This window comes from Ziziphus jujuba, chromosome 8 (assembly GCF_031755915.1).
Source record: "Ziziphus jujuba cultivar Dongzao chromosome 8, ASM3175591v1".
NCBI classification, from domain to species: domain Eukaryota; kingdom Viridiplantae; phylum Streptophyta; class Magnoliopsida; order Rosales; family Rhamnaceae; genus Ziziphus; species Ziziphus jujuba.
This window is the reverse complement of record NC_083386.1, coordinates 11,005,849-11,018,462: the sequence shown is the minus strand read 5'-3', so window position 1 is coordinate 11,018,462 and position 12,614 is coordinate 11,005,849. Positions and strand designations below refer to the sequence as shown.

At 35.0% G+C, this 12,614-nt stretch overlaps 2 protein-coding genes across 2 annotated transcripts; both read right to left on the bottom strand.

Moving 5' to 3' along the window:
* Positions 1-741: 741 nt before the first annotated feature.
* On the bottom strand, positions 742-7,290 carry LOC107413215 (protein NEDD1). The gene is made up of 10 exons (XM_016021107.4): positions 6,891-7,290; positions 6,347-6,459; positions 5,893-6,153; positions 5,688-5,792; positions 5,405-5,470; positions 5,054-5,275; positions 2,895-3,473; positions 1,677-2,285; positions 1,252-1,428; positions 742-1,176 (listed from the first exon to the last, which is right to left on the bottom strand). The coding sequence occupies exons 1-10, from the start codon at positions 7,045-7,047 to the stop codon at positions 1,069-1,071; spliced, it is 2,397 nt and encodes a 798-aa protein (XP_015876593.3). The 5' UTR covers positions 7,048-7,290; the 3' UTR covers positions 742-1,068.
* Positions 7,291-8,154: 864 nt separating this feature from the next.
* LOC107413213 (serine/threonine-protein phosphatase PP1 isozyme 4) lies at positions 8,155-12,334 on the bottom strand. Its single transcript, XM_016021105.4, has 4 exons — positions 11,757-12,334; positions 9,859-10,418; positions 9,542-9,764; positions 8,155-8,477 (listed from the first exon to the last, which is right to left on the bottom strand). Exons 1-3 carry the CDS (start codon positions 11,953-11,955, stop codon positions 9,588-9,590), a joined length of 936 nt encoding a protein of 311 aa, XP_015876591.3. The 5' UTR covers positions 11,956-12,334; the 3' UTR covers positions 8,155-8,477; positions 9,542-9,587.
* Positions 12,335-12,614: the final 280 nt, after the last annotated feature.

Here is a 12,614-nt window from a genome sequence, read left to right as displayed (position 1 = left end):
GGCAAGTGTTGAAAGGAGTAAAATAAGTTCTTACCCAAAAATAAAAGTAAAATAAAACAATAAGAAAGCAGAATTAGTACACAAGTAACATTTTCCAGTATTGCAGCTTTCTTAGCAGGTTTAGGCTTAGATGACAGTGCAATACAGGTGACGTGACACATCTGTTCATGCTGACTTAAATTTTATTGCAATGTCATCTAGAAAAACGATATTAACTCACTATTCATCAAATCTACCTAAGAAAGTGGAAACTTATTTGTAACACTAAACAAAAGAAGTGGCTCTAAATTCAAGCAAACAAAATACTCATTTTTTGTCCCCTTGGGCACAGTCCTGTTGATGTTGGCAATGTAAAAAAACAAGACCTCATTTATTAACCAAGCTAAATTGCCAATTCAGCAAATTACAAAGTAAAATCCATGTCTTTAATTTTGTGTGTGTGTACACCTCAGAAACAATTAACCAAGTTATATATCTTTAATTGATCAATATAACTGTTTATCAGTGAAGATATGCAACAATTATGAACAAGCGGCATCCAGATACATGAATCATATATTAATTCTCTAGACAGTCAAAATCTATAACTTCAACCTCTATGTATTTTGGTAACTATTTAAAAAGTTATACTAGAAAAATTTTCAAAACTAAAATCCGGAATCATAACAATTTACCCTAGAAATAAGAAAACTAATATACCTTGTTGAAACATGCAGGCCAAAGGTAGATTAAGCCCAGATATACACCTCAAAGTAAGAATTTTGACATATCACATAATTTGAATATGAACACTCAACTCAAGCTTCCATGTATTAGCTGAACAAAACATTTCTATACATGTCCAAAAAAGTCTAAACTCAAATCATGCATGCAATTTTCTTCACTTTACTCCTTTCCTCTTTCACCCTCTCCCACGCTACCATTGCTAAGAGAAGCAATTCTAGTTGCCTATAAATCAGAAAACCACTAACAACCAGCAAAGTATACATTTATCATTATGGAACAACAGACAAATCCCAAATCCTTCACCAAAACAAAAGTCGAATAATAATGAACCTTCACTAACAATCAGAGCAATTGCCGGAGTTGCTCGTTTTCTTTTCGTAAAGACTTGATTTCTTTCATCAGCTCAGATTGGTTTTCCAGAATGGCACTCATTACATTGGACATTTCCATCTGTGCAATTAGTCCAGAAATGAATCTCTAGAAGAAAACAAAGGAAAAAAATTGAAAAGTAATACAAGACAATACCTCCTGCATATGAAATTGTCTTAAAATTTCTATGTGAAGGTTCCTCATATCTTCATGTATTGATTTCTGAAAAGAATCGAGTGTCTCTTCTAGAGTACGTTGAAAAAGCTGTAGCGTAAAGGAATTTCCCTGCTGTCCATCTTGCTGCGATGCCTTTTGCAATTGCGAGATGCCTCCCTGTCACAAATATGGTGAATTAATGAGCCATTTTAACCAAATAAAAGAAGAACAGAGCTGGAGTAAAAGACATCTTCGATGATCCTCACAAAAGCAATCATAAAACCAAAAAGAGTGAGGACAAATAAGAAGAGAAATCATAAAAACAATCTTTCAGTGCTCACAATCATTTTTGGAAAAGAGAATACATGGCTGATTGAAATGCAGTCACAGACAATAATCATTTAATAAAGAGCTGGTATTCTTACATTAATTGCTGGAAGAATTCCCTTTTCCATGGCAGCTGATGTGTCTGACTTCGTCAACAAGTTGTTTAGAAGTTCTTCTCTGGTCTCAGCTCCAGTTTTCTTTGTTTTTGGTGAGCCAACTGACAGGGATGTTCCATCACTGAAGGAAGATGTGGTGCTTATTCTCTCTGCATAGGTAGAGAATCTACGTGGCAAGGTCAAAGATGACGGTGAATCAAGGCTGGTCTGTCCCATGACGCCTTTCGTACTGAGGGACATAGACAAAGAACTAGAGAAGTGCTCTGGAAATCCAAAGGAAGCCTCTTGACTTAGAGAGACATCTTTGGTACGCAAGTTTGCATAGCTTAAGTTAGAATTTGTTGAGGCAATAATACTAGTCTGACTTGTAGATGAGGATAAATCTTGCAGTCCAGACAAAATTGATCCTGATGTCTGACCACCAGAAGCAGATATCCCCAAGCGAGATGGCAATATTGATTGACGTAGGTGGGTATATTTATCAGATAATCTCTCACCACCCCAAGCTTCTGGAGGTGTGATGGAGTCTTCACTCTTAGAAGATGGAGCAGGAGTTGATCCTGACAATCCGAAAGAAGATTTGGCATCATCCTGCCATCATAACAATGCAAAATCATCATCTAGAGCATGCAGTTAATAACACTGGCATGTGATGGAGTTATCTAAGTTTACTAACCAAGTATTACATATCTAACCCCTGTATTTGTTACATTAACTCTGCATGTTTGTAACCCTGTACTAGGTGATTCATCTAGGGAGTGAGATAATGGCCCAGAGTCTTACAAATTACCCATAGGCATTTAATTACTCATCCAAAAGCAAATGGGAAAAAAACCAAAGTTTTCATTGAAAAGGGATTACTTCAGTAATGGAGATCATTTAACAAAGACTGAAACATAATGCTGCACCTTGACAACATTCAGGAAATTGCAGACTGGAAGACACTTGAAACAAGTAATTTTAGACAATTGACTCTTAAATGCTCCAAGATAAAGCATCTAACAACAGGTGGATAAAATACTATCTTCCAGTAACATTCTACATAATAGGAGCTGATTACGAAAGAGCCAAAAGAAAATGGAAGCAAGCATCCAAATTCAGATTATTTCCTTATCAACACTCAAAAGAAGACTATTCACAGAAAAATATTTCATATTATACAGTCATCCAACTGATTTCAAGGTAGAGAGAGAAGGAAACCTGTTTGGAAGTTGAGCTAGGCTTCCAATCAAATATCGGATGATCACTGCCACTGTCCTCTGCAAAAGGAAATCTCCTACCAGATGAAGGAAACAAAAGCGATGAAGGCTTCTTATCTATCAGCAAGTGCTCCTTCTTTGATCTGTCAGGATCATCCCATATTTTGTCAAGTGATGGTGTGATTGGTTGAACATCTACAAGAGGGGAGAACACCTCCATTTCATCCTTGAAGTTATAACTACCACGAGGAGCATGTAACCTTGACAATGTCCCACCCGGCCACAAATGGCTCCGATGTGGAGTTTCCTCGGCAGCAGAGACATGTAGTGTGCTTGATGTAAATCCACTACCAGTTGTTGTAACTAAAGATGTTTCAACTGGGGGCCCAGAACGACCAAGGTTCCGAGAATTAGACACTGATGTAGATAAAGAAAGGCTTGAGGAAGTAATAGAAGGAAGTGGATCAGGCATAAGAATTGAATCTTCAACAGCATCTCCCATAAGGGCAGTCTCGGCGGTGCAGTTACTTTCATTTACAATAACAGGTTTAGACCTTTGCCAGGATAAGCTTGTAACAGCCTGAAGCATATTGTACATGATTAGCATACACAAATATCTAAATTTTCTTTTTAATTAAGACCAATCTCCTACAATCAGAAGAACAAGCCAACAGTACAAAAAACAAACAAAAGCTGCTGGTGGACATAACTTCCAAATAACATGACCAAAAATTTGGAAAAAAAAAAAATAATTAAAAAAATAATTACAATCAATTGAAACCAAGAATTAAGTGGAACAAAGCAACAGAACAGAACAAAAAATATATCATCAGACTGAATCCTATTGTTTAGAGTATAGATTTACTATTTCCAAGTGTCACATCTAGTTGGAGAAAAGCACCTTCACAAGAACAAATCTAATAATTTATCAGACTAGAATTAGCACCTCTAGAAATTCGCTGATGGACCCTATTAATTTAATCCTCCCATAGAAATAAGGTAAGGTAATAATACTCAAATTTTTAAGCTGAAAATACCAAGTCATCAGATTATAATGTTGGATGAAGGTAAAATCCCAGTACTTAGTGACGAAGGCAAAAATCTGGGTCAGCCATTGACCAAAAAGATGCAATAGAGTGCCTACATTGTCTTTCCCATACTGTCACAGTCTAACTTATTTGAATGCAACTGATTTCACTGAATTTGAAGACACAGACACTACATCAAAAGTGGCCCATAATGGAATCATCCAGATATTTAAGAAGGGTAAATTTCACATATGATAAAGGAATTTAAGAATCCAGATTAATTCCACAAAATCCTTAGCTAACCCATCAACACAAACTTATGATAACATTCAATTCATTATTAATATCCATAACTTGGAGTTTTTCTAATTTTCACATGCATTTGAAGTGGACCTGTGTGCTAAAGGCATGCTAGAAGGATTCCAATGGAGCCGAACGCTAGCAGGTTTCAAGTGAACTAGCATCCAACATCTTTGTTCTGACTATAAAGTAGCAGACCTGCAGCTTATGAAAAAAGTATAGATCGTATCCAGGCTAAGTCCTTTTCAAGAGCTACAACAAATGTGTAAGTCCCTCTGTAATGGTAGCAACATGGTTAACAAGCATGCACAACAAGCATAGTAATTTGAAAACCAAGACACTTTGAAATGGAAATTGGCCGACATGTCCAACCAAAGAGAAATATCTCACAGAACCTTGTCACCCCTAGATGATTATATACAGATGTCACAAGAGGCATACATAACCACGTTTAAACCCTGGTAATAGTAAGAAAAGATTTTCCACTCTCAAAGAAACGAAGTATAATCTGAATGTACCCCAACTTAATTTTTATCCTAAAAAATTTGAAGGTGTAATTCTAAATCCATAATATGACGATCATGGACAAAAGGAATTGGATAATATAGGACTTGGAGTACAGAACAGAGTCAAACATTTGAAGAATAAATATAAATATTTCTAGGCTTCCTGTGACGAGAAAATTCTTTACTACACTACTTGTGCAGAGGAAAACACTTATTCAACAAAGAAGCAACCATGTAAACACAAGCAAAATCTACACTGGAAACTTAGAAACGACCAGATGTTGATGGAGAAAATGATAACAGAGCTGGGGGGGGGGGTGGTCTACCTCTGAACTACTGTAAGCTCGAAGTACAGTGAATGGCTCTGGCTTTCCACGAACATCATAGAAGACCACCCTACCAGTACTGGTTCCGGCTGCCAAAACCCAGCCATCATCTCTAAATGCCAACGAAGAGAAAGGAGCTTCATAAGAAATGCAGGATGATGATCTTCTAGACCCTGAATCATAAGTGTACAGCTTTTTATCCAAACCAACGCTAGCAATTATCTGCCATGAGCATGAAGTAGCAGAATGCTTATTATTTTCCCCAGATATTCTCACTTTTAGGAAGCTCAAGCTTCTATTTCATTGAATATAATTTATGTCTATGTGAAAATATATATGTGTATATGCAACCTTGTCATTGGATGGTGAAAAGCTGATACCAGCAGTTGGTGCTGAATGTTGTTTCAACCAAGAAACCTGAGAAGGTAAAAAAAAAAAAAAAAAAAAAAAAAAAAAAAAAAAAAAAAAAAAAAAAAAAAAAAAGAGAGAAAAGAGATTATATTCCTCAATAAAGAAGAGAAAACTTAAAGAAGTAAAAAACGCTTCCAGAGAAATATAGAAATCACTCAGCCACAATGATTAAGTTTATTTTCAACATGCACTGAAAATTATTATACAATTTAATAGTGAAAACCTTTGGGCTGCGACCGGTGGTGTCCCACAAATGTACCGTTCCATCATCACCTGCTGTGACTAGAAGGTGCCTACTTATCCGGGAATAATCTAGCACTCTCAATACCTGGTCTTAAAATTCAGCAGACAGGAAATTACTTGCTAAATATAGACTCAGAAATACTGCTACAAGAAAGACAGCATGAACATGAAACATTATAAACAACCTGCCCATTTGGATCCTTAAGTTCAGCAGTCCTTGCACCAGATGCAAGGTTGTGAAGTATGAGATCCCCACTAAGACTGATGGATGCTAAATGCTCATCCTTGCAATTGTACATTGCACCTGTTATTGTATTAGTGTGACCCCTTAGCCATTTAATACATCGCTTCCTCTGCAAATCCCAGATTCTTACAACCTGGCCACTTCCACCAGTACATATGTATCTAGAAACTTTGTTGCTAAAGCTGATGGCTGATATAGTTTCCTAAAAAATATGTTTCAATCAGAAGCTCATAAACCAAACCAAGAAAACCAAAGTACTTTAGCTTATACATGATAAAAAGGTTCCAAGTATTCTAAATCCTAATGACAAATGACAAATGATTTCTATCTTTATGATCGACAAAAATGTCTGCAGCATCTAAACGGACAAGAGTCTGCATGGATCAACTAATTACCTCAATACCATCTCCACTGTCAGTCCCAGCCAATGGAATGGTTCCCATGCTCTGTCCATTCTTACGCCACAATGAAATCTTCTTATCATCTCCAGCACTGGCCACCACCAAATCTGGAGGAACCATACCCCACCTAGATTAAATGAAAAAACACTACTTCTAGCTAGCAAAAATGGAGGAAAAGTATAAGAATAGCATAACCCAGTAAAATCACATATTATAACCAATTTCATTGAAGAAATTAGGAAAAATTTAGCCCAATCCGAACCAAGTTCAACTCCGAAAGGCAATTAATTCGGGTACAAATCTTAATTCTACGAAAGGAAACAAAACAACCAAACCCAAAACCACCATTTACATCTTTCTTGAAAACCAAACCAAACCAAAAAAGAAATCAGGAAATTCACAAACCAAAATTCCATCAATAAGTAGAATTATTAAACACTGACGGATTTAGTACCTCCTGAACATAATGCCAAACAAAAAATAAGGGAAAAAAAAAAAGAAGAAAGAGAGAAGAGAAAAACAAAATAATATGACTTACTTGTGTGGTTCCACTTGACAGAATTGACTTGGAAACCAGGAGAGGGAGAGTAGCTCAATGTGCAGGGATCGCCAGGCTTGACCGAGACATCGAAGAGCTTCACGGTGTCGCCTCCGCTCGCTGCCAGTAAAGCCGCAGACGGATCGGCTAAGTTCATTTCTCGCTCTCTTTTCACCACCAACTGAAAACAAAAAAATCAACCACAATTCCACCTACCACGAATTTTCTCGTAAATTTTTCTCGGAAAATTCATTAAATCATGATTCTCCAAAAAATTTCGAGTCTGAGCTCGAAGAAATTTGAGACATTTTGCTTCTCCTTCTTCTACTTCTCCTTTTTTTTTATTTTTATTTTTTATTTTTTTGTGATTTTTTTTTAAATTTGTTTTTCTGATTTTGGAAACCCTATAAGAAAAGAGAAAATGGGGGGCGAAAAAATTTAAAATGTGCGAGAGAGGTAATTAAGTGGGCTCCTTATTTGGTGGGCCATGGCCCGTCTTCATTCAGCCCACACCATAGCGTGTGTTCTACTCCTAAACTTTTTTTTTTTTTTGGGTAAACATAAACTCTTAATTTTCCAGAAATTATTAGAGTATAATATAATGAAATAATTTGCTAATACTTTTTGTTTTAATTTTCTTTGTTAAATTTCCTAATTTTTGTTTTGTATCTAATGTGAGTATTTCCTTTGATATAAATTTTAAAGGAAAAAAAAAAAAATTTGAGATCGACAACAAAAACTTTAAATATAGTACGATATGCCTTTTTTCAAAAAAAAAAAGAAAAAAAAAAAGCAATTTTGTATTTTATTACCCTAAATGTCTAAATTATATTATACAATATACTTCCTAGCCAATCATGCATTTGATAACATTTAAATTTTAAGATATAAATTGCGCATATATGCATTATTAATTCCTAGCCAATCATTTCATAATGAATCATTTCAGTATTATGAATTACGTAATTTCATAATTATTTAAGTATTCTTCACCAACACAGAACATTCTCACTTAAATTTTAAACAATATAATTTCACATTATTTATACGTATCTAGTGTCATACATTAAAACAGTACATATACAATTTTAAAAAATGTATACAATTAAACAACTTTAAACTTTCATCTTTATGAAAATATGAATGTTATATAGATATTTGGGTGGCCTTGCCGTTGTGCCACCAATCACAGTTGACCATCATTGAACCAAACCCCCAAAAAAAAAAAAAAAAAAAAAAAAAAAAGATCACAGTCGACCATCTCTTAACATAAAACAAAGCCTAAACCCATCAATATATAGTTCAATTGAAAGAAAAAGAAAACATTAAAAAAAATAAAAAAAATAAAAAAGTCAGAAAAACTGGATATCTCTTCTGAAGATTGAACAAGGCCATTCTTTTGACCACAATTGACAGCGTTACTACCATTTGCCACATACCTACACATCTGATGCACAAATTAACTACTACCAAGAAAAGATAAATGGGGAAAATATGATAAAATCTTTCTGCCTTGTTTCTACTCCGAAAAAGATCATCCCCACGCACTTGAATTTTCTCGGGTTAGAACATTGCTCCGGATGATGCCTGCACAAAGGAAAACGACACATGTTATATTGACAATTAATTAGAGAGCTAAATCAAAGATTGGAATTGAAATAAATGATAAATAAATGTAAGTACACACTATAAATGTATATGGTAAGGATCTGTTTTAAGGATGATCTTTATGCAGATTCAATGCAAAATACTTCTCAGTCAGAGCTTTTGAGTAAATGGGTACCAATTATAATTTTTCTTAGTTGTCCACGCTACATAAGCATCATTGATAAACAAATAACACTCATGAAATAGATCAACATCATCAAGACTAATTCACCATAATCATTTCAAAACTATACTCAATAATTAAAATCATCTCAAGTTGTGAACCATTATGTACCTATGTGGAATTCTAAACCAACAAATGCCAGAAATGAAAATTTACTACCAACGATTCGCTACAATTTAACAAAATTCTTTCCTTGAGAGAAATCACATACAGTTTAATTAAAAAAACAATGCAATTCTGGTATCCCTTAGGAACAGTGAAAAGCAACCTATCCCAGATATATTCTTCCTTATAATGTCTCAGTTACATGAACTTACAGTCCATAAGGCATATAAGTAGCAATACAGCAAAGAAGGGCAGGTGTTTCACAATAAATCCATTCATCCATCACTCAGAGGAACTCCAAATCAAACAGTAAAAAAGATTGTTATGGTTTAACTCTCAAAGACCTCCCAAAAAGAAAGGTATGACTAATTCCCCTAAGGGGAAAAATTGCTACAGAGTCCAGCCTATTTTGAAGAAATCCCTATTTCATCAAATCCTTTACAATTATAATTTTCTTTTAGTTTTCTAAAAGTTGCAAAAGTTTCACTTCACCTTTGATCTTTGATCAATAACAATAATTCTGATAATCAACTATAATTTATCACCAAGTGAAAAAAATACAAGAAATTGTTACAAGGAAGACCTTTAACCCAGAATATTACCATAAAAATACTAAAGTTGACACATAATGGGGTTCATTGGCACATCAACGACAAAAAACATATTTCTTTCAATACCCAAATAAGGAATTAAACAGATATAAAAATATTCTGACCTTGGATAAATAGGTAGCAATAGTATTGCAAACATCACATTTTTGTTCACATCATGAACCTATTTTTTTTCTCTGCCGGCTTAAGAATCTGGAAAGAGCACATCAGGTTTTCATCAACAATCATCAATGCACCAGCATTATCAAATTCACCACAGTAGTTAGGGGCCGAAAATATTGTTACAAGTTTCCTGTCAGCAAAGAACTCATACCCATCCTCCACAACCTAGACCATAGCATTTATTTTAGTATCCAAAATCCTTAAAATTTGACTTTTAAGTGTAGAATAAGACAACACTAGAGAAAAAAGAAAAGTAAACCTGATGGGCACGGCAAACAAGGTCCAAATCATGCTGCACTAAGAATTCTGCCACCTTATCAGGACCAAAGGTATATGAAACTCCTCTATCATTCATTCCCCATCCCTTAACATCTCTACCAGGATCCGACCAAAGCAAATCACAGAGCAAACCAGTGTCAGGAACAGCAGTTGGACGAGCTAGGTTCCTAATTTGATCTAAGTTAGCCAGATCAGGAGAGAGACCCCCATGCATACATAAAATTTTGTCATCTATAAGAGCTGCCACAGGAAGGCAGTTAAAACATTCCGTAAATGCTTTCCAAAGTCTCACATTAAATCGCCTCTTACACTCATCATAAAATCCATATATCCGATTTATAGAAGCACACTCATGATTTCCTCTAAGAAGGAAAAAGTTCTCTGGAAACTTAATTTTATAGGCAAGCAATAAGCATATTGTTTCTAAACTCTGCTTGCCACGATCTACATAGTCACCTAGGAATAGATAGTTGGCACTAGGAGGAAAACCCCCATATTCAAAAAGCCTCAACAAATCACTATATTGCCCATGGATGTCACCTGAGGATGCAAAGAAAGGTCAGGAATAATTAGATCCAGCAGGACAGGAAAACCACAAGAAGAAACTCAGCGGGGAAAAAAAAAAGAAAAAAAATTAAAATAACAACAACCATACGATATGAGAATCAGAGGACAAACAAGTCAACAGTCTAAACGTGAAAACACCTGGAATGAACTCACCCTGAGTTCTCTAGAGCCTTAAATTGATGTACTTACTTAAAGCTAACTAGAGTTGGAATTGGATAGGAGAAAAATCTAGCCTCAACCCTCATGCCTTATGTTTGGTGAAGAAAACAAAATAAGAGTTCATGATCTACATCACCATTTTCCCATGGTTCCTTGACATACTCACAAACCCCATGGCGGTAGACCTAGCATTTTCTAATGGCTCAATCACAAACAACACCGGACAACAACCCCCAGGCCTCCCCCAAGAAAAAATAACAACTACCCCACACTACAACTGTTACTAAATAAGAAAAGAAAAGCAAATGTTCTTCTCAAATAAGTTCACTAAAACAATAGCAATTCTCAATTTACCATATTAGATTTAGAACCAAACATTGTTTATAAAAAACATAACAAATGGACATGCTCATCAAGGAGAACAAAAGGGTTCGATAAAGAAACAGACTTGATAAATAAGACGCTGTATACAGACAACCCTACTGCTTTCCCACGTTGTTTAGCAATTAAGCATGAACGAGTTGCAGCAGCAACAAGCCCAAATAAATACAAAAATAGCCCAAAAAAATCATGGTTCAAATACAACTCTGGGAATACAAAGCCACATCAACAAGGCAAAAAGCATTCGAACCCGGAAGCTTTAAGTGACACTAAAAGCGACAATTTAAAGCGACAATTTAAAGCGACAGAGAGGAAAAGAAGAAGAAGAAGAAGAAGAAGAAGAAGAAGATTATTCAGTAGTCACATCTTTGACTGTCTCCACGAACTATTACCCTTGACAATGGATTCGTGCACTATTTTTCTACTTCTTATTGAAAAAAGGAAAAAAAAATTAAAAAAAAAATCACCTTTGAAGATGTGGATTTTCGTATGGGTGCTATTATATAGAAAATGGAAAGTACCTCAATATACCTGCTTTTGCATAATCTACATAAAAGCAATTTCATATCAAACAAACATATAAATTGAGAGTACCAGTTCAGAAAATCCCCGAAAATTTTTTAAAAAAAAAAAAATCAGATGGAATCCCCTTAAACTACAAAACACCATATAAACAAAGACTTCCCAAATCCAATTTAGCACTTTTAAAAAACCCACTCATAACTATAAAAATAATTCCAAAACAAAGAAAAAGAAAAGTTAAAAGCATACCACAAATTTTGATAGGGGCTTCAAGCTCAAGCAAGTTAGGCTGTCGAAGGAAGATTTCTCTGGAAAAGATACAAAGCTGCTTGATCTCAGACTCGGAAAGTTGAACCTGCTTACCGGGTCTGCCTGATCGGACCTCCGTTAACCTTCTGATTATATCATCAAGAACGGCAGGGTCCATTCCCTGCCCTTGCGAGGCCATTTTCCGATTCTTATTCACGAATCCTCCCTTTTCAAAGGCTCAGATTTTCTCTGAGCTAAGGGAAAAAATAAGAAACCCTAGAAATCCCAAATAAGAAATAAAAATAAAAAAAAGATTCAAAAAGAATTACTTTCTTTTCGTTACTTTTAAAATTCTCTTCGGTCTGTTTATTGACAGAGAGAGGGCGAGCGAGAGAGAGAGAGAGAGGCTTCGTCGTGTTTTCGCCTCTGTCACTGGGTTTGGTGGGTCTCTATATTTTCTGGGTTAATATATTGTAGGAAAAAAAAAAATATAATGGGAAAGGCTGAAAAGGAAAATAATAATAAAATATAAAATATGGAATTTTATTATTTTTAATGGATAGAAAGAAGAAAATGTCAAAACGTTGAAGAAGCAGTCGGCCGCAACCCCCTATGACCTTTTTTTATGATAAACGGCGTACATCTATATAACAGAATCTGAGTTTACGACACCGCGTTTTAGTTATCATCTGACGCGGTGAGGTAACCGTATGAATATATTTTTTTCCACATGTATTAGAATTTCTTTTTTTTGGTAAATTTGTATTATAAATTAATTAGTAAAGTGTAAAAGTTCAAAAAAGTTTTTTTTTTTTTTTTGGGGGAAAAAGCTTACTTATCACATTGATTTCATCTAAT

What these genes read in the sequence shown, in the direction of transcription:
- LOC107413215 (XM_016021107.4), bottom strand. Translation starts at nt 7,047, where the DNA reads ATGAACTTAGCCGATCCGTCTGCGGCTTTACTGGCAGCGAGCGGAGGC. An exon ending in ACAGTGGAGATGGTATTGAG is followed by an intron (nt 6,154 to 6,346) that starts GTAATTAGTTGA and finishes CATATTTTTTAG; the next exon opens with GAAACTATATCAGCCATCAG. An exon ending in GAATTCTTCCAGCAATTAAT is followed by an intron (nt 1,429 to 1,676) that starts GTAAGAATACCA and finishes TATTTGTGACAG; the next exon opens with GGAGGCATCTCGCAATTGCA.
- LOC107413213 (XM_016021105.4), bottom strand. Translation starts at nt 11,955, where the DNA reads ATGGCCTCGCAAGGGCAGGGAATGGACCCTGCCGTTCTTGATGATATA. An exon ending in AGCCCCTATCAAAATTTGTG is followed by an intron (nt 10,419 to 11,756) that starts GTATGCTTTTAA and finishes TTGCATCCTCAG; the next exon opens with GTGACATCCATGGGCAATAT. An exon ending in TTGTTTGCCGTGCCCATCAG is followed by an intron (nt 9,765 to 9,858) that starts GTTTACTTTTCT and finishes GCTATGGTCTAG; the next exon opens with GTTGTGGAGGATGGGTATGA.